Here is a 26,962-nt window from a genome sequence, read left to right as displayed (position 1 = left end):
TGCTACCAGAGAACCACAGTGACAGATTTTTATTTTTAATTGACCCATTATTTTATTGAACTGAAAAATTCATCTGAAATTGTTAAATTGCGTAGCAAAACCCAAACCAAGGTAGATAAACTTAGGGTTGTTTTTCTCTACCCGCAAACAAAAACCAAGCATTTAAAATCTTCTGGGCACGTTTTCAATAATTTAATTTCTCTCCATTTTTTGATTGTCAGCAGTTGACATCAGCATTGTCAGAAAGCAATTATTAAGCATGTTAACTATATTGAACACTATACTAGGAGATGTACGGGACAGGATATGGGCAACTGTCCTAAATCAGAACATGGACTATCAGAGCTTGTATTAGTCGATGGTTTGGCTCCTTGGAACGCAAGTGCACCCCATGGACCAGCAGCATTGATTAGAAGTGCAGAATTCCAGGCTCTCCCACAAGCCTACTGCAAATGAGGATTTGCATTTTTACAGTGATTAGATGCATGTTAATGTTCCATCAGCACTGAGATAGATGAGCCCTCCCTCTCTACTCTTTATACACCCCCAGAATGATCTTTTGAGGATCTACGTCTAAATGCTCTTTGCTTAAAATTCTTCAGTGATATCTATTCACCTGAGGAATTAAATTTGAATTTCATAGATATAGGAGAGGAAGGAGTAGAAAACAAAAACAATTCCAATAGAGGAGTTGTAAGCAGATAGGAAAATTGGAAGGATTAACTGCTAGGTCGTTTTATGGGCTAAATGGTGTTTTCCTGGGCTTTCATGATTCAGAAAGGCATCAGAGAAGTACGGCTCAGCCTAACCCTTCACCCCAAAAACAATGACTTTAAAAGGAGATTAAAAGGGAAAAACCTTATGTGCCTATGACACTGCCCTTTTTCATAACAGTGGGTTTGTAGAACTGAGGTCTGTTTGAGACAGGAAAATGTAACCAAAAGTGATTAGCAAATCTAAACAACAAAAGAGGAAAATTCTGTCTGTTCCTACGTGTTGCAACCATGCAATGGAAGGTAGAAGGTGTGCTGAATCTGAAGGAATTAAGAGGGAGGGAAGCCACCAAGAGACTCACTGTTAGAGACTAGATACCATTTATTGAGGGCCCACTGTGTTACCCACTGTGCTAAGAGCTTTATGCTATTACTTCATTTACTTTCCACAACAGCCATTGAGGTAGGTATTAATAGAGAAGAAGGTTAAGCAACTGGCCCATGTTACACAGCTAACATAAGGCAGAAGATTCAGATTTGATTCTAAAGTCAATGCTGTCAGCCAGTATGCTGATCATCTGCCCATCCGAAGGTGGGTCACTGTCCATCCCTGCCTTTTCATTTAAACCTATGTTCCCTGGACGTGAATCTCAGGGAGTTACTGCCTGCCCGTTCCCACCATGCTTCCAGAATGCATTTCCTTGCAAATGATGAAGTGGAAATAGCACCAATGAATAAGAATGAATGGATGGATGGGGAGTTCCATATGGAGGTGGGAAATGCTGAAATGATGGGCTGTGCCCATAAATCTGCAGATGTACCACAGCTTTTGGTAACAGACACCCATTTGCCCCATGGCCAAACGATGTGCCTTGGCTTCGCTGAGCTGTAGTGGAAGCCAAACCATCTACTGCTGAATCAGTGACCCAGCAAGAAGGGCTGCAATGATGAAATCAAGCAAAACAAAAATTAAACCCTGTGCTGCAGTGGAAGGAGAGATGTCACATGCTTGTTTTAAATATTTCAGAGCTTGCTGTTGCCTGAGAATGGATTTCCAATGACTAGAAAGGCAGAGGGATGATTGCCTTAATGTGTCCACTGTAAACTCTGTCCTTTTGCTAAGGAATGAATGAAGCCATGGTGGAAGGAATCGTTATTGGACAACCTTACATCTACTGTTTAAGCTAAATTAAGTAAAGTGGAAAAGGAAAGCCCAAAGTCATAAATAAGAATAGTTTAAGCCAGAAAGGAAAATCTAAGGCAGGTTCTTGTAAACAATTTTCTACTGTTACTGATAGAGATGGGCATGGGGATCTGTTGAAATTAATGCTTTTTCATGCAAATTTCACTATGCAAATTTGAAACCCTGTAATATGAAAATAATAATAAAGCCTTCTTTTAGGTCCAAAACTTAAAATAATGTGAAATCCCCTGTATCTTTCATGGCTCCAGCAGGAAATGGATGGCACACTTTAATTGGACAAAATGACTGCTTATAAAGGTGTGAGGAGGATGTAGGGAAACTACAGGGAATAGTACTTGTACCCCCTTTGGTTCTGAAAGGACAAGGGAAATGAGTCATTAATGAGCCCCTGGGAGAGTGGTTGTGAAGAGGGCCACCTGACAGAAGCTGGGGACTTTGGGAGAAGATGCAACTGACCCACAGTGACTTGGCAGAGAGGGAGCCCTGGGCTTAGATAGACTGACCTCTCTCCTCCATCTCCCTGATTTCTTACAAGTGCCAGCCATTGGTGAAATGTGCCTGGAAGCCAGAAGGCTAAAGAACCTGTTGATGCAGTCCATATAGATGGACTTCCTGGCAATACAGGGCAGAGTAGAGATGGATCTGGAGGAACAAACAGAAAAATCCAGCTTACCCCCAAACCTACCAAACAATTGATCCCCAAGTCATATAAATTAAAACAGACAGGCAGGATCTATTATAAATGGTGTTTATGCTCTAGCCACATGACAATGCCATTTTAGCTGGTAAACAGCGCCTAAACTATGTCACCTTGGTCAGAATTGCTCTTGAATTGTGTGGATTTTGAATATGGAGATACTTTTAGAAGACATTATATTCAACCATTATTTTCAACCTCCCCAATTCTTCCACAAAATATCACTTTGGTTGGAGTCTCCTGCAGCAGATTTTAAGCTGCAAATTAATAACCAGGCTACAGAAATAATTTTGGCTTATCTCTCTTTATGTAGTTTCTGTGCTCTTGAAATGCCACAAAATTAAGATTTTCTAAATATAGTTCTATTTTTATTTTGAGGATGGAATATTTGCAGATCTATGCAGCCTTCTTTTGCCCTCGAATTCACTGGTGCTCCAGAAAATTAACTTGAACAGAATTAACAGCTGTGTTTTCACCGTTACGATGGTTGCAGAAACTCTGGTGGCCAGATTACAAGCTCCTTGAGAGCAGGGGCTCTGTCTCATTCAGCAGTGTACCCATCAGCTTCCAGCATAATGCCAGGCTCTTAGAAGACTCAGTAAATATTTCCTGAATGAACAAAGCTTTTAAAATTATGCACAGATCTAAAACTGAATCATACCAAGTTCTAATCATATTCCCTAATTACGTTTTATTAAAAGATTTCAGAGTCACAAGGCATATGACATTGGGAAGATTGACTGGTTTCTCCCCTCCACTAGAATGCTGAGAACCTACAAACTAAGGATTAGTATTTGAGACTAGTGTTATGGTTTGATCATTTTGAGGGTTCTTTAAAGTACAATCACCACCAATTGGAAACTGTTTCTAACCAAGACCCAAAGAAAGCCATTTATTCTTTTAGATTCCCTGCACAAGTAGAAAACCTGGAATCTCAGTGTAAAAGTTGCCATGGTGGTAGGTCCATTTTGTTGAGTCATCTGCTTTTATTTAAACAATGATAAGCTTACATTTTACCACCATCAAAGTTCAGTCCCAAGTCAGTTGGAGCCTCTCTTACGAGCCAGCCTGTATTACCTGTCACGAAATGCAGACTCAGTGAAAGGGGGCTGGAAGAAATGCCCTGTGCTGCTGTGTTTTGCTTGGAAAGCCTGCATTCTGGCTTCTCTTAATGACGGCTTAATTTGGAATATTTTTATGCCAGGAGATTAAATCAGGCCATCCATTAAGAAGGTAATCCATACACTTGAATTCCATTGAGAGGGAGAGAAAAGGATATTTTTTTCTCTCTTCTTTTTGTCCTAATTTCCTCTTTACTTAGACTTCTGTCCTCTGTGTGGTGATGTCACTGTAGCTTTCAGTTGCTTGCTGGGGGCATGGGTATGAGCAGTTCCCTCTGCAGCCATTCCTGATTCATCTAGGTGAATCATCTGCTTGGGTCTCTGGCTGGGAGGAAGTGGTGTCACTGCACATCCCCCTCCTCCCAGGCCTCCTCTTTAATGCTCTGTATATTCACAACAGGCATGTTAAGCGGAGGCTGCCCAGGAACCTGGGAACTCATTAAGCCTCCCAAGTGCTGGGTGATCCTGGGCAGGGAGGCCTAGGGTTCTCATCCACGCAGGGCTGAACTCCTTCACCCTGCTCACCGTGAAGCCATTTATAGATTCAAATAGCTAGGGGGGAACCATCCCTTCTAGCTACATCCCAAGCAATCAGACGTCCAGGATTCCAGCTGCTTGGTCCTGCTCAGCCTCTCTGCATTGAGGTCAATTATTATAAACTATCATTTTTATAGGAATGCTCTTAATTCAGCTGTTATATAAACCATGGTTCTGTTTCTTAGCAATTTTAATTCAGATCCTTCCGTACAACAGTAATTCCTAGTTTGATCTTTCCCCCCAACCTTTCTTCTCTCTTTTTCTACTACATCCTACTCCCTGCTTACTCCTAACTTAACTGTTTCCAGATGTGTATCCTTTGGCTCTGTTTCCACCCAGCTTCTTCTATAATATGCAGTTGGACCCCGTCCACATCCCAGATGTGTTATTTATTTATGCTGAGGCATCTGGGCCTCAACACAGTCCTGTCACTGCAACGTGGCAAACTTGTGAAAAATCCAACTGGTAGCCAGCTAACAGGCTGCCCCAAACTGGCAAGCAGGAGAGGCCTTTCAAAGGTCCATAAGAGGAGGCCAAGAGAACAGATGTGATGAGACAATGGGAACCCAGGTGAAGCCAGGAGGTCACATTCTCCTATGCTGTGGCTCTTATGGGTACAGATGAGCCCAGTAACTCTGGGAGATGAGGGTTTGGTTGCTTTCAAAGCCGAGTGGTGCTGCTGCAGAATCCAAATAAATAACTCATCCTGCCTGCACAAGTTACCCAGGGAAAGCAAAGGGTTGCCACCTGTCACTTAGTAGGCTGTGGGCACCAACAACGGGAACCCAGGAGCTGAGGGATATATGACTGTAGGGGAGGGAGCACTGGACTGGGAGCCCCAAGTCTTGGTTGTGGCTTCAACTTTCTACCCATTTTTTTCCTGACCTTAGATTAGTCTTTTAATCTGGGCTCCCATTTCCTTTTCCATGAGATAAGCACACTGGATTAAATTGTGGCATTTTACGCTTTTGTTTTTAAACATTCAAAAAAATCTTAAGTGGAAGCCTTTTATGTTTGTGCACTCAATGCTTTTGTGACAGAAAGAAAATATAGTAAGTGTTTTTAACTAGCCTTGTTGGTGGCCATTTCAGCTCACACGTCCATCCCAAGGAATTCAAAAGGAGGTAGGGGCATCAGAGGTGTGAGTTTCCTCCATGCAACCTTCTGCACGGAGCTCACCCACAGAGCCCTTCTCGGAGTCACAGAGAACAAACCTCCCCTTTTGACCCTCTCTCTTCCTCGTTTCTCCCCTGGAACCAGGCCTTGAGCTTCCTTCACCACCCTGCCTCCCCATCCCCGCCATCCCCCTGCCCTTTATGATCACCCTCTTCTTCTTTGCTTCCTGCCTGATAGGGTTTGGCTGTGTCCCCACCCAAATCTCATCTTGAATTGTAGCTCCCATAATCCCCATGTGCCATGGGAGGGACCCAGTGGGAGGTAATTGTATTATGGGGGTGGTTTTTCCCCCATGCTGTTCTCATGATAGCGAATAAGTCTCACGAGATCTGATGTTTTTATAAAGGGTAGTTCCCCTGCACATGGTCTCTTGCCTGCCACCATGTAAGATAAGCCTTTGTTCCTCCTTCACTTTCTGCCATGATTGTGAGACCTCCCCAGCCACATGGAACTGTGAGTGCATTAAACCGCTTTTTCTTTATAAATTACCCAGTCTGGGGTGTGTCTTTATTAGCAGTGGGAGGACAGACTAATACACTGTCAGATGGTCATTCAGCTCCATCCTCTATGGGTGGGCCATGCAGAGCCATTAGAACCACAGGTATCTACTTGACAGACAGATCTTCTAGACCCCAAGATGGAGCCACTCTTAGCAGACAGTCTTGTGTTTTTATAACAAAAAGAATACTTCTCTCTGTTAATCTACTTTAAATCTCAGTCCTGAAAGCTCCATTTCTTGTTTTTTAAAAAATAAATTTTATTGTGTATATTTGAGGTTTGCAACATGATGATACGAGATACGTGTAGATAGTAAAATGGTTACAATAGTGAAGCAGATTAATGTCTATCCTCTCACATGTTACTTTTTTGGCAATAAGAGCAGCTAAAATCTACTTGTTTAACAAAAATCCCTAATACAATACAATTTTATTAATTTCAGTCCTCATGTTGTACATCAGATCTGTATACTTGTTCATCCTACGTGTTTGCCATATTGTATCCGTTGACCTACATTACCCCATTTCCTCTCCCCACTCCCACCTATGATAACTACTGTTTCATTTTCTCTGTGTCTTAGAGCTTTTAAAAAAATAGATTCCACAATATGTAAAATCATGCAATATTTATTTTTCTATGTCTGACTAATTTCACTTAGCAAGCATAATATCCTCCAAGTCCATCCATGTTGTGGCAAATGGCAGGGTCTCTTTTTCCAAGACTGAATAATATTTCATTGTGTACATATACCACATTTTCTTTATCCATTTGTTTGCTGATGGACTGAAAGCCCCCTTTCTTATCCTAGCCCTAGCTTCTGTGTATGTCAAGTCCCCAGGGCATAAGGGCGTGTAGTGGTTATGTGTATCTCTCTTGCTATTTCTGAGACACGTTTATAGCACACCAAGGGCTCTTTGAAGCACAGTTTCAGAAACACTGGACAAGATGTAATCATCATTCCCAATCTTTGAGTCCTAAGAACTGTCCTCAGACAAGAGTGTTCTTCATCTGGATTAGAATTCTACAAAGCCTTCAGACTAAAGAGGACCTTAGAATGCCCTTACTCTTTCTCATCTGCTGCTTTGAGGGAGCTCCACAACAAGAGTCCTACCAGCTGGAAGAAAGCCTCCTTGAAGAACACGTCATAACTGCTAGTAGCACACAGCTATCCTCAGGCAGCACAACTTTATCTCTACTGGAGGAGTGTCAGACACTTTGGGTATCTGGATGAAGGAAAATTTCAGGTTCTCAGAATCTCCCTTTATACAGGTGGCCTCTTCTACATAGACCCAGGAGTCCATCTGGCCTGGAGGTGAGTGCTGTGCCACTAAGGAAAGTCCAAAGTCATCTTGACTCTCTGTGATAATAATAGTTTATTGTTTTTCCTCTCATCTCAGTGAGCACAGAGCTAAGAGTCATAGCAGAGTGTATTATCATTTCCAAATATTTGCTGCCCTGCATGGTGACAGAATGATTCATCCCAGCTACATGGATATCAGGCTTGGTCACTGAGTTTGTTTTGGCCAATGAGATGTGAACAGAAATGGGGCACATCACTTCCAAATTAACACCCTAAAAGCCTCCAAGAAGTCCCACTCCATCCCTGTCTTTCCCCACTGCTAACGAAGAGCAGCATCTGAGAAGGACAATCTCCCAGGCAGGGGCTGCCTCTTCAGCCAGAGTCTCAGAATGATCATGATGTGCAGGCTGCAGCAGGCCCCAGATGAACATGTAGTGTCCAATATGGAGCACGAGCAAGAAGAGACCTTTGTTTGTTGTAAGCCTCAATATATTCTGTTTTTTTTTTTCTTATTGTTTAGGAGCCCTAGCTCAATTCAAACAGACCTAGGTTTGAATTTCAGCTGTAAAATCTCAGACAAATGACTTACCTTCTGTAAGCCTCAGTTTTCCCATTCACAACACGGGGATGAGGATGGCACTTACCTCATTGGATTGTTGAGACAATTAAATATGAAAATACAAGTAAGTTGCCTAGCACAGTAGCTGACACTTACAAACACCCAACAAATTCTAGCCATTTCTAATATAAAATAGAGATAGGGCACAGGAATAAAAAGGTTTGGGGGTGTATGAGAGGGAGATGAACAATTATAAAACATGACAATTGATCATTCATTTTCTTCTGACACTTCTCTGTTAGAAATGAAACTCAATAGTTTATGGCCTTGTATTAGGCAGAATAATGACCTCCAAACATCCCCAAATCCGAATCCCCAGAAACCTGTCAATGTGTTACCTTATATAGAGAAAGGAACTTTCCAGATGTGAGTTAAGTTTCTTGTGATGGGGAGATGATACTGGGTTACAAGAGTGGGCCCAATGTTATCATGAGGGTCCTTATTAGTGAAAATGGGAGGCAGGAGGGTCTGAGTGAGAGAAGGAATTGTGATGATGGAAGCAGAAGTAGGAGCGAAGTAACTGCTGGTTGGAAGAGCCAAGAAAGGCGGACAGCCTCTAGAAGAGAGAGGAGCCAAGGGAACGGATTCTCCTCTAGAGCTTCCATCAGGAACAGAGCTGCCGACAACTTGATTTTAGTCCAGTGTGACCATTTTGGACTTCTTACCTCCAGAACTGTAAAATAATAAGTTTATGTTGTTGTAGGCCACAAAATTTGTAGTGATTTGTTAAACCAGCAATAGGAAACAAATTCAGGCCCCAATTCCCTTTTCTCTTATTTCAGCATTGTTGCTTCTTGTCAGCAGGTAGCTGCGTTTTTCTGAGTTCAAAAATTATAAAAACCTGGATTAGATTTCTTTAGATCCTCATGCATACTGACTCATAAATTAGCACCCTGCCTGTGGCCACTCTTTCCTGCCAACCCCCTCCTCCATCCCACATGGTCCCACCTATCCCATTCAGCAAATATCATCTCAAAAAATCAACAAATTTTCTATCTTAATTTTAAAATGACATTTTACTTTGTTAATTGTGTGTAATTTTGGGGGTGGTTTGTCATGCATAATATTTTCCAGTTACTATTGAATAGTAAAATCAAGGCCAGAAGGCCAGACTGAATTATGCTTGCAGGATTTTTTTTTTTTTTAAGTTTTAATTTTTTAAAATTTCCAACTTCTATTTTAAGTTCAGGGGTACATGTGCCAGATGTGCAGGTTTGTTACATAGGTAATCTTTGTGTGCCATAGTGGTTTGCTGCACAGATCAACACGTTACCTAGGTATTGAGCCCTGAATCCATTAGCTATTCTCCACCTGCAGGATTCTTAACATGACTTTTTCCAGAATTCTCTTCTCATAAGTGAATCCTTTCATCATCAAGAGAATATCATATAAACTCTCTTGATGATGAATGAGTTTATTTACTATAGAAATATGCAAGGCCTATGGTAATAATTTTTTTTTTGCAACATTCTTGGTTGCTGAAATCTCTTTTGATTATAAACTGGGAGAAGTGATTGTTGTCATTGGCTATGTTTGTTTTACTTTTTAATTGTTATGAGTGATGGAAGGCAAGACACAGGAGGAATATTTGCTATCTCCTTCCCAGAGGCACTTCTGTTATTTTTCAGTTCTCCTCTGTGTGGCGGGTAGGGTGCCCAGGTATTTCGGAGTCGCTCTCATGTTTATAAATCTTCTGCAGCAGCCTGCTTGGTGTTCAGTGTCATTTCTAGGATGATCCCTGCTACAGTGGGGTCCCTCCACTACAGCCGAGTCCCTCTACTACTCTTGCAATGGAACACCGGGGCTTGGAGTTAAGAGAACATGTCACAGAGGGAAGCATAAATCCCCTGGCCTCTTGAAATACAAGTCCTATGTTTAGCTACAGAACGGTAAATATTCTTTGGTTCTGAATAAAATGACCATTCCCTGTTCAAACTGTGACTTGTTTTGCATATTCTTTCCTATTGAAATAGCATGTGGCATGGGAGGAGTACCCTCTGTAAGTCTAGGTTCCAGAAATAGATCTTTAATCTTTCCTTACACCTCGCCTTGTGTTTCTAGGTCTTTTTGTTCCCCCCAGTCATTTCAGAGCTCATAGCTGTGTGGCTCCCCCGGTCTCAGAGCTCTTCGTCTCTCTGAGATTTGGTCCTAGAGAAGGGAGTCTAGTTACTTTTCACAATCAGCCTCTTTCTCTTAGAGTGTCTGCAAAATGTTGGTACACACAGTGTTCTCAGTATTCTATTAGGTTTTTACTATGATATTTCTATCCAGATTCTGTTGTGGGAGCTCTTACAAACTTACTGACACATAATTCCCTTTTATATCGTATTTTGTCTAAATATGGTTGTACCAATTTTTAGCTAGATAGCGTATGAATTAGTACTGATTCATGTCCAAGACCAGCTGGAGCTTGCCTTTTTCCGAGGAAGATAAAGTGTTAGGTTTTTCTTGTCTTAGTTATGAAAAATGTCAGCTTGAACACCTGTCTGGTGTCCTAATTGTCTTAATCTGTGAAGCGGAAGGGCCATCTGGTTCACCTGATCAGTTATGTAGGTATTGATTAAGATGGGGGAAAAAATCATCCAAAGAGGCAGAGTTAGTCACTCAGTCTGCCGTTCCCATCAGGAGTGTGTTAGTTGCTCAGTAAAGATCTGCAGATCCCACTGCTGAGGGCCGCAAGCAGCAAGAATGTGTCTGAGTTGGTCTTGAAAAGCCTTTGTATTGTACGGAGAAGAACATGTTTGGGGAGTCTAAACTACATATTTAAGAAAACAGGCCAGGTGTGGTGGCTCACGCCTGTAATCCCAGCACTTTGGGAGGCCAAGGCAGGCGGACTACCTGAGGTCAGGTGTTTAAGACCAGCCTGGCCAACATGGTGAAACCCTCTCTCTACAAAAAAATACAAAAAATTAGCTGGGCATGTTGGTGGGCGCATGTAATTCCAGTTACTCAGGAGGCTGAGACACAAAGATCGCTTGAACTTGGGAAGCAGAGGTCGCAGTGAGCCAAGATCGCGCCATCACACTCCAGCCTGGGCGACAGCAAGACTCCATCTCACAAAAAAAAAAAAAAGCAAGCAAGAAAAAGAAAACAGAGGTAGCATAATCACGGGTAAGCATGGGCTCATTTCTGCAATCTCTGCAGTTTGGGAGGATGAGGCAGGAGGATTGCTTGAACCTGGGAGTTAGAGACCAGCCTGGGCAACAAAGCAAGACTCTGTCTCTATAAAAGTAAAAAATAAGGCCAGACACGGTGGCTCACGCCTGTAATCCCAGCACTCTGAGAGGCCAAGGCAGGTGGATCACTTGAGGTCAGGAGTTCAAGACCAGCCTGGCCAACATAGTGAAACTCTATGTCTACTGAAAACACACACACAAAAAATTAGCAGGGCGTGGTGGGGGGGCACCTGTAATCCCAGCTACTTGGGAGGCTGAGGCAGGAGAATCGCTTGAACCTGGGAGGCAGAGGTTGCAGTGAACTGACATCATGCCACTGCACTCCAGCCTGGGCAACAGAGCAAAACTTCATCTCAAAAAAAAAAAAAAAAAAAGGAAAAAATAAAAATAAAAAACCCCACACAATCATCATCTTTGATGTTTAAAATGAAAACGAATAAAAATCTTGCTTGACAAAAATATCCCTTACTTGTAAAAGCTGTCTTTCAGTTGCCATCAATTCCTTCCTTGCTTTAACAACACAAGGCGGAGTCCTACCTTGAATCATATTACCGCTATTTATTTTCAAAAGCTTCTCTGGAGTGACAGGAACAAAAATCTCTGTTCTTTAGGGGAATTCAAATAATTTCCAGACATTTGTTCATGTTTTCACTGAAAAACTTAGTTTTTAAAGAATGTGAGAATGGAACAGGCGTTGCACCGTGGAGCCCACAAGCAGAATTGTTTCATTTGGCTCTCATGGGATTTTAAAAAGTAAGAAATTTCACATAAAAATGCAGAGTTCTTCATGGCAACAATCAGTTGGAGTTGAGTGGCAACTGTCAGCCTAAGATGAGGCATAACCCGCACTCCCTCCCACCCCCCGGACTTCCCGAGGACTGCACTGGGGGGTCACTTTATTTATTCCACCACCTGCATGACCCTGTACCTGAACCCTGACCTGAACAACCACCTCTGACATTATGGAGAAACCAAGGGGCAGAGTCACTCTGAGAGGAAAAATGTTCTACTCCACTGAGACCTAGCTTAGTCTGAATGTGAGATGGGGAGGACTTGAAGTGGGAAAATATTTGTAAAAGCAACGGACGGCATGGCTCTCAGGAGAACTCTGTACCCATTTGGTGCAGGAAACAGAATGAAATTCAGCACAGTTCATTCCTCATGTGATGTTGTCTACCACAGACAATACCCAGGCTCCAGGCACTTGTCAGGGAGAGTAATGTCAGTCGAAGAAGGCAGTGTTTGCAGAGGCTGACTTTGAGATATATGTCCACTGTCTCCTCTAAATTATACAAACTGTTTCCTTGGATTGAGTCATTTTAGTTTTGGACCTAAACCACCATGGAACTGCTTTTATGAAGTGGCTCTCGGTCCTGCTCACCAGCCTAAGGCAAGTGCCACAGGACGGGCCCACAGTGCTGGATGCAGTGTCAGGATTCTACTGGGACTTTCAATCTTGACATTCCTCTCTGGGTTAAGCATTGTAAATAAATGTGTTTTCCCTGAGAATCTGTCTTTTCCTTTCTTTCTTAATATTACAAACATTATAAATGTTATACCACATCTGATTTCTGTCTTTGCACTGCTGGATAAAAGGTCAGAGTCCAATCTGTGGCCTGCTTTTAGCAAGTATATCAAACACAATAGAATTGAATGCATTTGGCACTTTACTTTGTTTTGTTCTTTTCTGGATTTCCCAGCCCTTAATTTTCCTTTGTCCTTCTTCTTGAATATTCATTTTTAAGTGCTTTTAAAAATGTCTTATTGCTACCAAGTGTTATACAAATACAGAATAAATAACTAAAGTGGGCATTCCAGAAGCCAAGGGTATCTTCAATTAAATTAGCCCAGGTAAAATAAATTGGAACCATGAAACCCCATATGTATGGACACTAATTGATTACACATATGATTGAACACAATGCTTGCCCATTCATTTTAAATTCAACTTTATTTTATCTTTGTTCATTTCTCTTATGTCCTAGGTACAAACTCCTAGCTCCATGGAAACGATGACTTGTTTGATAAAGTCGGGGGAGGGTCTTCTAATTGGTTTCTCTCACCACCGAAGCTGCTTGGCTGGTGTCTGGGATGTTGCAGGTTATCTAACTCCCCGACCTTACCCCAGGACCCTAACTCCATGCAGGTCCTGGCCATTCTCTGAAGCAGTTTGCTTTCATCACTCTCAAAACCATCCAGGACCTTAGAGTACATGAGGTGGATATGATTCCAGTTTGTGTTTTCCATCTTGCTGTTTCTCAACGACATCTGGCGTATTCAGGTCCTGTCGGGATCTTTACCCCTCAATTAATCTTCCAAGTGAAAAATTTGCAACTTCACTTTTTTCTTTAGTATATTTCTACACTAGTAATTTATGTGTTGTATTTGGAGAAAAAAAGAGGGGTAAGAGTGTATCTGTATGTATGTATAACAGTAAAGATATAAACAAATATGGTATCAGCATTATTGAGTGGCATAAAAAGAGATGGTAGGGAAGAGAAAGACCTTGCATCCCTGCTGTTTTCTGCACTAGAAAACACGTGGTGGTGTTGACTGAGAACAACTTGTTTTTGGTTTGGAAATTGATGAGGTTTGTTTGGTGCAGGAATGGCTTTGGAGTAATTCAGGAAGAAGGCACTGTGCAGCTTACATATAAAGCAAGTTCAGTTTCTGCAAGCTTCTGGTCTGGTTGGAGGTAAAAGGCTTGCATATGTAACCCAATTGGAGAAGAATTTAAGTGTATGATAAATTACTAAATTATGTACTAAAAGTAGTAACTGCAATAAATGGAGTGTACCCACAGTTCTAAATTTAACTCATAAGCAATGAAAGAAAGACTTTCTTGGAGAGCACTCAGTTTTGCTTTTGAAGTTACTCTTAACTGTAGTAAAAAATGCTCATATTTCGAGTATCATGGATTTCTTGATTTTTTGCAATCATATTCTATGAAGTCTTCTTTTAATACATTTTGCTATTCTCTAAAATTATTAATATGACTTATTTTCTAGGGAGTTTTAAAGTCACTTGTTTCTTGAGTTTCTTTAGCTTTAGTGTTATATGGCTACATCCATCAGATACTGGGTCTGGTCCAGAAAATACTATTGTAGTGAATATAATTTTTTATAGTTATCACAATTTATAACATCCAGATGAATTTAACCATGGCAATTCAGGTAACTTGGTAACTTACTACTTGAAATTCTAGTTTCTTTGAGGCAAATATATACTCATTTAGGGTGTTCCCCATTTCTTTTCTCCATCTTCTTAGGGGCCAAGGGTTATCCATCTCATAACTGGTGAAAAGGTTTCTGGTGTGCATCTCATCTTCTGTCTTTGCTGACCTCTGCTGAAGCTTAGCTGGTCTTGCCTAATCTTTGGGATCTGCCTCTACTTTTATTGTGTCTGTTGATGTGGCACATCACCATGGTATCTGATGACCAAGACTTTTACTCTGCAACTTCTGTACCTACCTTGCAAGACCCAGTTGAACTCCATCTGCTCTTAGCCAACCTCTGGACCTCTCTTAGCAAGCCTGAGGAACATATGGCTGCCCTTCAACTTCATTCTGGGACTGCAAAAGATTGGGAGTGGGGTGCTTAGAGGATGAGAGAGGCCATTTCAGAACTTTGTTACCCTGTACATACTTTTATACTGCCTTGGCTGCCCTTTGATGGTGTGGAGCCCTCTGAGAAAAGCCCTTTCTTGTCTGAGTTTCAATTGTCAAGCTGGGAACTAATTCTCCCTATTCTCATACCTCTGTCTTGTCCAGAGAAGGTGGTCTTTACTGATGCTCCAAGGGTATTGACCCATGTGGCGGTCACTGTGGTCACTGTGAGAAGCATTTCTCAAGACTCTACACCAACTATTCACTCTCTGAATCTTTTCCAAGTTCCTTGACTCCAGACCCGAAAAGGTTCTTATCTCCTCTTTGTGTAGCAGAGAAATGGCTTGTATATCATCACGTTTTTCCTCTTCTATGGTTAATGTTATAAACTCTATGCTGTTAGTGCTCCAGGACTTACTTATCTTTGGAGAGCTAAATACACACACACACACACACACACACACACACACACACACACACACACTCACACACAGTGACAGTAGAGGCAGTGTGTGTGTGTGTGCATGCGCACATTTAGCTCTTCAAATATATATCAAATATATATTTTTCTCTTTCCATGCTATCGTGTCTTACCCTGTCAAGAGCCAATTTTGAAATTCAAAGTGAAGAATCTGACTTGCTGAAATTCTGCTTGCTGGGTTCTTTGTCTTTTTTCCCTTTTCTAGAACAAAAGCCTTAACCTAAGATCTTTTTTAATGGTTAAGATGTTGCAGGATAAAAACGAAATGCTAAGAAGAAAGAATACATCAGGAAATATTTTAAAATATTTTATAGCTACATACAGGATATGAACTGAAATAACTTAGGTGGTCTACCATAAAATTTTGCTCTTTGGCGAGGAACTGGGAAGAAGCTAGGCAAATTTCTCAAGACGTTAAGCTCAAATAGTCTTGAAATTTATCATAAGAGGCAGATTTTTCTCTCCCTCCCTCCTTGACTATGAAAATATTTCTTAGGACACTGCCTTCTTTTCCATGCCCTTTAGTGACCTGGGAGGGTTGGTTGGCAAAATCCCACACAGTAAGCAATACTCACTGCTATCTAATAGACTTAAACTATCTCCTTGGGGAAGAATAGAAAAGTCCTGTGGCTAAAAATGTCAAGTCTGGATCCTAAAGCTCTACAAGAGAAATGATGGGGAATGTTTTTCCCTTCACTGGGGAATAGGCTGGATGACGAATGTCTTTTTCCCAGCTTGTAAATTTCTATGATTCAAAGAAAACAGATATCAAAAGGAATGGAGAAAGCACAATATGCAGAGAACAAAAGTGAAGACTCTTTGTTCTAATACTTTGAATTACATACACACAAACACATATGCATATACATACATATAGACATAATACACATAAACGTTTGAAAAATATTTCACAAATTTCTAATAAATATTTGCTAATAAAGAAATATTACACTAGAAATAATCAACTAAATGCTTATATTACCATGAACTTAAGCCTGCAGATATTGGAAGACGTTCACAACACTCCCGGATCTCTGAGTTCGTGACAGTAAACTTGCATTTCTTTCATAATATTAACAGGATGCTTATGATAAATGCAGTGCAAATAGAGATGCTTCGTTCTCATCATGGGCTGTTGAAACTAAATTTATGTTGAGTATTGCTATGCCAGGTATATTGTATACCCCATAAATAAATGACTCATAACTAATTGATGTATGTATTATGTGTATATGTATATCTACATATGTGTGTGTATATATATTTAATATACATAATTTTTTAACATTAAAAGGTATTTTTACCCACTAGAGAGAGAGTTTTAATCTATTAAGCCATAATTTTACGTCATGTATTATTAATTAAGAGCATGGTGCTGAAGTCAGATCGCTTTGGCAAAAAACATTTATTAGCTGTGTGACCTTGGGCAAGTTACTGAACCATTTTGTGTGGCAGTAACTTCCTCTCCAAGACGAGAACAATAATTGCACCTGCCCTATGGGGTGACTGCAGAGATTAAATGAGTTAAGGCATAGCACTATATAAAGTATGAAATAAATGTAAACTTTCATTATAATTACTGGTATGTGCAAGGCCCCATGCTAGGTGCTCTGAGAGATAAAAGTAAAAAGAGACACGGTCTCCACACTTACATAGTTTACTATCCAATTAGGAACACAAACTACAGTTCCACATAGTTAAATATTAATACCCAAGAAGAAAACACACAGTCCAGTTCAGCAGCACAGACGAAACTTTCAAATACAAAAGCCATGGGGAACTGGTGACTTAGAGCAGAGGGGCATTTTTATAAAAAGTGTCGGTCTCACATTTATTTCCCTTCATCTGATGCTTATCTCTTTGACATGATGAAAAAAGGTTCAAGGCAGATTGTATAATAAACACATTGCAATGGCCCAGCCCTGTGTTAATCCTGCAGTGGTTTAGCCATTGGTGACTGCCACATGACGCAGATGCTGACGCTGGATTAAGACTCTTGACAACAGAGATGGGGTGATCTGTGAGTGTTCTAAGAAGTGGGCCAACCCATCAATGTCAAGTCTACAGAGGGATGGCAAATGCATCAGCTGATTTTTTAATTTTTTTCTGAGATTTATGGAGAGTTTCAGGCTGTGATTATCCAGCTTTAAAAGTAATTTTATAAAATAACTGGTACGAAACAGGGTGTGCCCCACTGCCAAATGAATACTACAGTTAACAAGTGCTCTGTGAGATCAAGGACAAGGCTGCTTATTGTGGTCTGGGGTGATTACAGAAGGCCTTGGGAAGAAATTATTATGAAAAGGCTTTCAATAAGAATTTAAGATAATCCTTAAACTAATTAATCCCTTTTAAGTCAAATATTAATTCTCCCAACTTAATTTTTAAATTTGTCACTCTAAATTTTTACTTACAGACTGTCCCCGAATGGTGCTCTGTACCAAAATATTATTTTTTGGCTAAATTATGAGTTTAGTAGGTTTCCATGAGTTCATCTGAGACTACAGCATCCATAGCATTGCTTCTGTGGGAAAACGGGAGCTATTCTGAACTTCAGACAATCATTGACAAATCCATTTTTGATAACTCTGCTGATTGGTTCTTTCTTTCAACAGGTATTTATTAAGTGCTCTTCATATGTCAGACACTGTTGCAGGCACCGAGGATACATCAGTGAACAAAACAAAAATCTCTTCCCTTATGGAGCTGACATTCTAGAGAGAAGAGAGAGTTAAGAAGCATAATAAATAATTGGTATAGTGTGTTGGAATAAAGAAAAAGTAGAGAAGGGTAAAAGGGATGGGGAGGGTGGCAATTCTAAATAGGATGGTCATTGAGAAGGTGACATTTAAGCAAAGTGTGAAGGCAGCAGGCCAAGGCCACCGACCACATTAGGAAAGAGCATTTAAGGCAGAAGGAAGAGCCCGTGCGAAGGCTCTGAGGCCGGAGTTTACCTAGTGAGTTTAAGAACAGCAAGGCCGCTGTAGCTAGAGGTGGGAGAGAGGAGAGAGAAGATGAGGTCAGAGAGGTAACTCATGTAGTGGCAGGTAGGGGACTTGCCAGATCATACAGCGCCTTGCAGGCTATTCTGGAGCTTTTGAGAAAATGAGAGATCACTTGTATTAGGCTGGATTAAAATAGGGCCATCTGTATAAAAATAATTCCTCTTTAAATTGTCTCCTTAAACTTAGGGGTATATACAAACAACCCAGGATCTTGTTAAATTCAAATTCTGACTTAGTAGGTCCGGGGAAAGACCTGAGATTCTGCATCTTTAACAAGCTTTCAGGTTATATCAGGCTGCTGGTCCACAACCACACTTTGAGTAATGAAGTCCCAGGGGCTTTTTGGCTTATCTCTCCACCAGCTGGTTACAAGGGCCTTTTTGTTCCCTTTGAGCCTGAAAAGACCACCTCAAAAGGTTTTTCTTTATATTTTTACATTAGCCATGCGTCCCCTCACTATTCATGGTCCTATTACCTCGCTAGTAAGAGCGTGGTCCAGAGCTGCCTCCGGGACTATGAGGGAGGTTGTCTGGCTGTTTCCATGCACAGTGTAAGAAGTTCCTAGGGCTTCTGCAGTGCCACGTGGAGGCTCTGCTTCTGAACCTCGATCTGCTCCCTGAATAATAATTTCACCTCTGACCACATTCTTGTCTTACTCCAATGACAGGAGCTCTAATACAGGTCTTCACTCCTGATCCTATACCTAGTGATAGGTACCTATACCTCAGTTCTGTAAACTGAGGCAGCTGGGGGACTTGGGTGATGTTCCCAGGCAGAAGAGGTGGTCAGGTGGTCCATGGAAGTCTGTCTGTTAAGGAGCAAGGCTGACTTCTTAAGATCCAGCCCAGTAACTGACAGTGGAACAAATCTGGAAGGACTTGCCATTTCCTAGTATAAAGCATAGGATACAGAGTCCCATGGGCTTGAGTTTGAATTGTGCTTCCATCCCTTACTGTGTAACCTGGGGAATGCGCCTGGGTGTCTCTGAGCTGCAGTTTTCTTATCTGGAAAATGGGAATGATACCAACACCTCCTTTGTAAATTGAGATAATGCATTTAAAGCACCTAGTAAAGTGCCTGGCACAAATGATACAAAATACTAGTTGCTATTATTTTTGTAATTTCTACTACCATCCCACTACCTCCCAAATCGCTTTGACGCCCGGCATTAGAGCATCCACCTTTACGTTCTCTGGAGTTAAGGTACCAGAGCAAATCCCTCAGCAAAGGTGTTCAAAGAGAGACACACAGGCCTGAGCACTTTCTTCATGACAGATGTCACAAGAGATAACTGGAGGAGCTGAAGATGTTTAGTTTAGAAAACAGGTGATGGGGGACAGGTGGTGATGGCTCTTAGCGTTGCCTTGTTCAGCGAGACCCTGAGGGCACGATGAGACCGCGGGGAAGAAATGAAAGGGCAGCATCCACCAGACGCGTATCAGAGAAACTCGCTAAGACCGAAAGCGAGTCCGCGCGAGATGGGGGTGGGAGCGCCCGCGGGGGTCGTCTCCTGCGCAGCCGCAGCGGCGGCGCCAATCACGGGGCGCATCCCGTCCTCTCGCGACGGTACAGTTGTACGGTCGTGACGTCGGCAGTTGCCGTGGAGAGACCCGCTCGGTCCCGACCGTGAGCTGGCGTTAGGAGCCGCAGGGTCACAGCGTGGCTTTGAAGCCGCCTCTGCCACCACCATGAGCGGCCGAAGTCGGGGTCGAAAGTCCTCCCGCGCGAAAAACCGGGGCAAAGGCCGCGCCAAAGCCCGAGTCCGCCCTGCTCCGGACGACGCCCCGCGCGACCCGGACCCTTCACAGTACCAGAGTCTCGGGGAAGACACCCAGGCGGCACAGGTGCAGGCTGGCGCGGGGTGGGGTGGCCTGGAAACCGCTGCGTCCGCGCAGCTCCTCCGGCTGGGGGAGGAGGCCGCCTGCCGGCTCCCCCTGGACTGTGGCCTCGCGCTGCGGGCCCGAGCTGCGGGGGACCGCGGGCAGGCCGCGGCCAGGCCCGGCCCGGGAAAGGCCGCATCTCTCTCGGAGCGCCTGGCCGCAGACACTGTCTTCGTGGGAACAGCGGGAACCGTGGGAAGGCCGAAAAATGCCCCCCGCGTTGGAAACCGGCGTGGCCCTGCCGGGAAGAAGGCCCCAGAAACCTGTAGCACCGCGGGGAGGGGGCCTCAGGTCATAGCTGGTGGCAGGCAGAAGAAAGGGTCGGCAGGGGAGAATACCTCGGTCTCAGCTGGGGAGGAAAAGAAGGAAGAGAGGGATGCAGGGTCGGGGCCCCCAGCGACGGAAGGCAGCATGGATACGCTGGAGAACGTGCAGCTGAAGCTGGAGAACATGAACGCCCAGGCGGACAGGGCCTACCTTCGGCTCTCCAGGAAGTTTGGGCAGTTGCGACTGCAGCACTTGGAGCGCAGGAACCACCTCATCCAAAATATCCCGGGCTTCTGGGGGCAAGCATTTCAGAACCACCCCCAGCTAGCATCGTTTCTGAACAGCCAAGAGAAAGAGGTACTGAGCTACTTAAACAGCTTGGAAGTGGAAGAGCTCGGCCTTGCCAGATTGGGCTACAAAATCAAGTTCTACTTCGATCGCAACCCATATTTCCAAAATAAGGTGCTCATCAAGGAATATGGCTGTGGTCCTTCTGGCCAGGTGGTGTCTCGTTCTACTCCAATCCAGTGGCTCCCAGGGCATGATCTCCAGTCCGTAAGCCAGGGAAACCCAGAAAACAACCGTAGCTTCTTTGGTTGGTTTTCAAACCACAGCTCCATTGAGTCTGACAAGATTGTGGAGATAATCAACGAAGAATTGTGGCCCAATCCCCTGCAGTTCTACCTTTTGAGTGAAGGGGCTCGTGTAGAGAAAGGAAAGGAAAAAGAAGGCAGGCAAGGTCCAGGAAAGCAGCCAGTGGAGACTACTCAGCCTGGGGTGAGCCAGTCCAACTGATCCTGCACAAGTCTCCCTGCTACCTCCTGCTGGGCTGTTCCTGGTTGACTACATATTTGGCGCTCTGCCTTCTCTTCATGTTGGTCTCTGTGTACTATAGACCCTTTGGACTTTAGTTACAAGAATATGGCGTTTATGATCATGTTCTTTTGCCTCCCATAGCCTCTTGCTTTTCTACGTTAGTGTCACATGTTATGTGATCGCACCTGGACTGTTCATATGTTAAGCACACGTACTTTAGATGTGTGCTGCCTTTTATCTACATTGCCTGGACCTTGTTCTTGGCTCTGGCCTTTCCTACTTGTCTTTAACATGGACACTCATGAGTCATCCTCCAGGACCACCAGTGCATCCTCAAGCTCTGCTCCTTCAGGGCCGGTGACTTGCTGGGCTTCGTGTTCATGCTGGCCGTGCATGTCATCTATGCAAGCGTTTCCATTGCCACTGCAGAATGAAGCCAGTGCACATGGTATTAGTCATCACCTAGAACTTACTGTTCTGTGGGTCTGGGGTCACCAGCTAAGATGTCACCTACTTTATTTCTGGCTTTGGCCTGTGGTCCGTGAGACCCATCCTGCTTGATGTTCTGCAGAATGGCACTTAACTGCTGGGCATGCATGAAGTTAAGGGCAAGAAGCAGTATGCCATGTATTCTGTACCATCATGTGTCTCTTCTTGCTTCTGGGCCCTTCTACTGGTGAACTTTAATCTCATCAGGATCTTCCCATGCCGTGTCACTATCAAGCCATTAAGTTTTGTCTGGGTTGCTGTCAGCCCCAGTTGGCTTCCTGGTCAACAAGGACCTCAAGAACTGCCTGTGGACTGAGGCCCCCTACCAGTGCATGAGACACACACCTACCCTCCCCAGCTTTCCAGGAACCCTACTGGCTGCCAGACTGATGGGCGGGCTGGTATGTGTGGACATGTGTTCACCGTCATTATGCTGTGGCTGCAGGTGAGGGTGAGGACTGGGCCTATATAGAATCCAGATACCGCTGTCAACTTCCCTTATTCCCTTCTAAGACATGAGCAGAGTGCTATAGTAGGGGTTCTGGGGAAGAGGTATTTCTGATTTGTGGGCCTCTGCTTGCTTGACTTCAGGTCACTCACTCTTCTTACTTCACTTGCCTGCCTTCCTCCATCCCTCATTTCCTCCCTCATTATTCTTTCCTCCCTCCCTTTCTTGGTAGCCTGCTTTCCTCTCCTTGCACCTTCCCCTTACTTTTTTCCTTATTCCTTTTTATTTTGTTTAAATAGTACCACAGAGAAAACAACTGAAAAACCACATTTTTCTACATACAGCTAGGGAGATATCTGAGAACTTGGCACTGCGCACATATACTAGATTCAAAGAGAGTTGAGGAAACCAGAAGGCCAAGTGGATCTGCTGGCAGACCCTGAACCTGTCTCCCGGGCTTGCTCTACAGTTCTGAAGTTGAAAAACTGTTTCATGCCTAGCGTCTGCTCGAGTGATAAACCCCAAGGCAGCCATATCATAGACTAGTGTTTACTCTTGTTTTGACTTTGGTTTAATACTCCCTAAGACTCAAGTGCCTCCTGCTGTTTCCTCCTTTGTGGTAGCCTCTGGCCATCTGGACCTCAACCCCCAGCTTTCCCACTTTCAGCAGGCCTTTGCTCTCTTTGCTTCTACCTCAAATAGCCCCGGGAGTGGGTTTTAGTCTCCATTATGGAGTATCTCAAGCTTCTCCTGGGGGATGGGGATGGGGATGGGCAGAATCTGTTTTGGATCTCCAGATTATTTCCAGTGGGTTTAAAAGCGGAGCTGGGCCTTTCCCTCTCTTATCCCTGAGGGTGGGGAAGAAGGACTGTATCTACGCCCGTTCTTCCCTACCTTCTCTTTTGTTAGGGAGACCTCATTCTAAGTTCCTCAGGAGAGACCTTGACTTAAAGTTGTAGCAAGGGTGTGCTAGGCTGGGGATTTGGAGCAAAACCATCAAGTAGGCATGATACTGGTACGGTGTGGGCCTGGCAAATCAGACAGAAATGGCTTGAAAAGCTGCAGGGGGAGCCTGCCTGTCTCTCAGTGATAGAGTATGGGAGGGACCTCCTTAGCTTGGAAAAGGAGAGTTGAAGAGGTTATGGACAAATAGGATGCCTAGTTGAGGGTGTTTCCAAGGTGTTGTCCAATCTTATCATCAGTAGATTTTATAAGCCACAGAGACAAACCAGGAACAGAATGATGTTACTTTGGTTACTTTCTTTTTTGTTCTAGGTGTGGCTTTGTACATGCAGAAGAGTGCTATATGCTGTACATCTTACCTTTAAAGTCTTACCACTTTCCCCATTTTAGTCTAATGGGAAGATAGAGCTGTGCAAGTCTGCTTTTTTTTTTTTTTTGTTAATTTTTTTTCTCTTTGTTATGGACATTTTCAGACATGCATAGAAGTGGAGAGGAGGATGGTCCTTGGACCCCATGTGTCCATCACCTAGCTGCATCATTTATCAGTTATGGTCAACCTGGTTTCATCTGTATCTGCCTCTTTTTCATCTGTATTGTTTATTGAAAATCCAAGACACTAAGCCAATGCAACCGTGACTACTTTGGGAGATTGGTAGTCTCTTTTGATGGTGATAGTGATGGGGTGCACTATCATAATCACATCAGGTCTGCTTTTCGCTTCTAATGTTAACTAACGAAGTTCCAGAGATGGGCCTTAGAAATGTGTTTTAAGAATTAACAAGGAGTCTCAAAAAGAAATGAGAGGGATGCTTCCTTTCCCTTGCATCCACAAAACAAGAGAGAGACTGTTCTGTTGTAAAACTCTTTCAAAAATTCTGATATGATAAGGTACTTGAGACCCTTCAGCAGAATGTCAATCTTTTTTTTCTGTGTAACATGGAAACTTGTGTGACCGTTAGCATTGTTACCAGCTTGTACTGGTCTCATAACTCTGGTTTTGGAAGAATAATTTAGAAATTGTTGCTGTGTTCTGTGAAAATAACCTCCCCCAAAATAATTAGTAACTGGTTGTTGTACTTGGTAATTTGACACCCTGTTAATAACGCAATTATTTCTGTGTTCCTAAACAGTATAAATAGTTGTAAGTTTGCATGCGTGGTGGACAAATAAAAACCTGTATCTCTGTTATATTTCTGATTTTCAAAAAAGAATTGGAAAGTTGTTAAACAGAGGCTGGGCAGTTGAAAGGGTATATACATTGCCCTAGGTAAGTGATTCCCAAGCTGCAGACCCTTGTGTGGCTAGCTACACAAAAACACATAAAATTTTGATTTCTAGGCCTTTTTCCCAAAGATTGAGATTCTATGATTCTGAGAGGAAGCCAGGTAGCTTAGTTTTTAACATGCGTTCTAGTCGATTCAGAAGCAGTGAACTCCCATTAGAATAATCTAGATTCTGTGAATCATCTAGATTCTAGTAGGAATACGTTGCTTCTTAAATTTTAGGGTGCATCTGAATTGTGTGGGGAGTCCTGTTAAAATATATATTCCGATATAGTAGTTTGGGGTGGAACCTGAGATTCTGCATTTCTAAGGAGCTTCCAGATGATGACAGTGCTGGTGGTTTGTGAACTGCACTTTGAATTGAAAGGGGGGGTGACCTTGAAGGCCCTTTTAAACTTGAGTAATGGTGCTCAACTTTTGTTGCACACTAGAATTGTCTGGGAAGCTTACAGAAACACTGCCAGAGCTCCACACAAAGAGCAACTAAATCAGAACGGGGTAAGGGTAGGTCTGGGTGTGGATATTTTTATAACTTCCCAGGTGATTCTAGTGTTTAGCCAGAGTTGAGAACTACATCCTCTGATGCTGTTCATTTCAGATCCATAACAAGGATCATTTCCCATTAATCAGGAGAAGCAGTGGCAGACAACCAAGTGGCACACTAAGCTGCCCAGCAGAAAATGGACAAAATTAGAAGTGGGTTGTTACAAGAAAATAAAATGGGCTTATATGATGAAGGGTTTTAATAAATAAACATGCAGTGTTCAGGGCATAGTAGGTGCTCCAGTGTTGAATGAATGAATGAATTTAAAGCACCGTTTATATTCAGATGCCTCAGGGCATTTGAATTTGGTAATTTTTAAAGTGGGCCACATTTGTTTCATAAGAAAATCTGTATCAGTTTTCTGGGGCTGCCATAACAAAGTACCACAGACTGAGTAGCTTAAACAACAGAAATTTATTTTCTCAGTTCTGGAGGCTAGAAATTCAAGATCAGGGTATCAGCAGGGTTGGTTTCTTCTGAGGACCTCACTCAGCTTATATATAGCTTTCTTCTCTGTCTTCACATGGGGGTGTGTGTGTGTGTGTGTGTGTGTGTCCGTGTCCTAGTATCTTATAAGGATACTAGTCATCTTGAACTGGGGCCCCTCTAATGACCTCATTTAACTTTACCCTTTAAAGACCCTGTCTCTAAATTCAGCTACATTATGAAGTATTGGGGATTACAATTTCAACATACGAATTTGGTGTGAGGGCAGGGGCAATTTAACCCCTAACAACATCTTAACTTGTATTCTTTTGACACATACGTGCCTCATGTTATGGTAGTTAATTGTATTGAGGCATATCATGTGCCAGGCACCATTGCAGGTGTTATACAAGGATTAATATATTGAGTCTTTATGACAAGTGATAATTATCTCTTAATTATCTCTTAATTATCTCTTAATGGGTTGAGGAAATGGAGTAAAAAGAGGTTGAGTAAATTGTTCAGGATCATGCTGGTAATGAATGAGCCAGGCTTTAAATTCAGGCAGTCTGGTTCAAGAATGCACACACATAGCACTTGACTCAAGTAGGAATAATCTTCAGTTTATCAATAGTATCTTTATGTAGAATCTCCTAATTTTTCATGTTAAACAAAATTTAAACCCCTGGAGTTTTTCTGATATGTGGAATGCAGAAGGGATGGAGAGCAGCCTCTCTAGGCCTGATCTTCCTCTCAGGATTCACTCAGTCTGCTTTGATTATGAATTGGGAGGGGCTGTCTGCCCAGTTCAATTCCGTTTACGCACTTGCTTCCCTGTGGGTGCAGAGCCTCTGTTGTCCAGGCCCTCTTTCAAACACCTCTCTTCAATTCCTTGGACAACCCATTCAATCTGGGATTTACTACTTCTCCATCAGCTCATTCATTCATTGCCTCTTATATGAACTAATCCTTGGTGTAGACATTGGAAATATAGCTGTGGACAAACACAACTTTGAATTTTTCTTCCCCCACCTGCACCCCACCCCGCCACCCACCCACCATAGGTTTCAATCTCTTCTTAGCTTTCACCTTTTCACCGTCAAGAGATTGATAGTCAATCTCCTTTTTTCCATTTTCCTGCATGGGGCTGGTGAATGCTTTAGGTCCATGTGGGTTGAAGAGGGGGCTAAAGGAAGCCTCCCTCACCTTTGGCCTTTAGGTAAGACTTCACAAGGGACTCAGGCCTTCCATAACCTGGAGAGGGAGGGCCTCTTGGGTCATTCTAGTTATCTTAAGAGCCCTTGGACCCCTTTTAGCGTTGACTTTTATTATAAAAAGGCCTCTTCTGATTTTTTAACTGTTACCTCCTGGGCTTTTTTTGAAATGTGGTAGGTTTGTGCTAGGCCATAGGTGAGCGGGGAGAGAAAAATAAAATGGTCCTGCCACCCTGAGCTTACCAAAGATCTCTACCAGCTTTGGACTGTCTATTCTTGCACTTTGGGCTTCTTTATTCTAGTCTACTATAGTGGTTTGCATCAGAGGAAAGAGACACACTGCCCTAGGGAGGCATGTTAGAACCACCTAGGGTGGGAAATTTGGCAAATTTGCTTGCCCCTCTGAAGATTCAGAGAAGTCCTTAGTCACGGGGAGCCACTGTAACTGATGAGTAGGGTCATATCCGTCAGGTGTTGGGACAATAAAAAAGTGGAGTGTAG

General features: G+C 42.9%; 1 protein-coding gene across 4 annotated transcripts in view; it reads left to right on the top strand.

Moving 5' to 3' along the window:
• The first annotated feature begins 19,713 nt into the window (after positions 1 to 19,713).
• The window catches only part of TSPYL5 (TSPY like 5), a 45,059-nt gene continuing 37,810 nt past the window's right edge, over positions 19,714 to 26,962 (top strand). For 2 of the 4 annotated variants that reach the window (XM_028852786.2, XM_077943889.1), the window contains exon 1: positions 19,714 to 22,028. In XM_028852786.2, coding sequence (XP_028708619.1) covers positions 19,820 to 21,073 — 1,254 coding nt within the window. In that variant the 5' untranslated portion in view covers positions 19,714 to 19,819 and the 3' untranslated portion in view covers positions 21,074 to 22,028. Of the gene's footprint in view, positions 22,029 to 23,306; positions 24,183 to 26,962 lie in introns of those variants that run through there. The other 2 variants (XM_028852787.2, XM_001092365.5) reach the window with 2 other exon arrangements.

The sequence above is a fragment of the Macaca mulatta genome, chromosome 8 (genome assembly GCF_049350105.2).
Source record: "Macaca mulatta isolate MMU2019108-1 chromosome 8, T2T-MMU8v2.0, whole genome shotgun sequence".
NCBI classification, from domain to species: Eukaryota; Metazoa; Chordata; class Mammalia; order Primates; family Cercopithecidae; genus Macaca; species Macaca mulatta.
The sequence above is the reverse complement of the archived record's forward strand: the minus strand, read 5'-3'. Positions and strand labels throughout refer to the sequence as shown.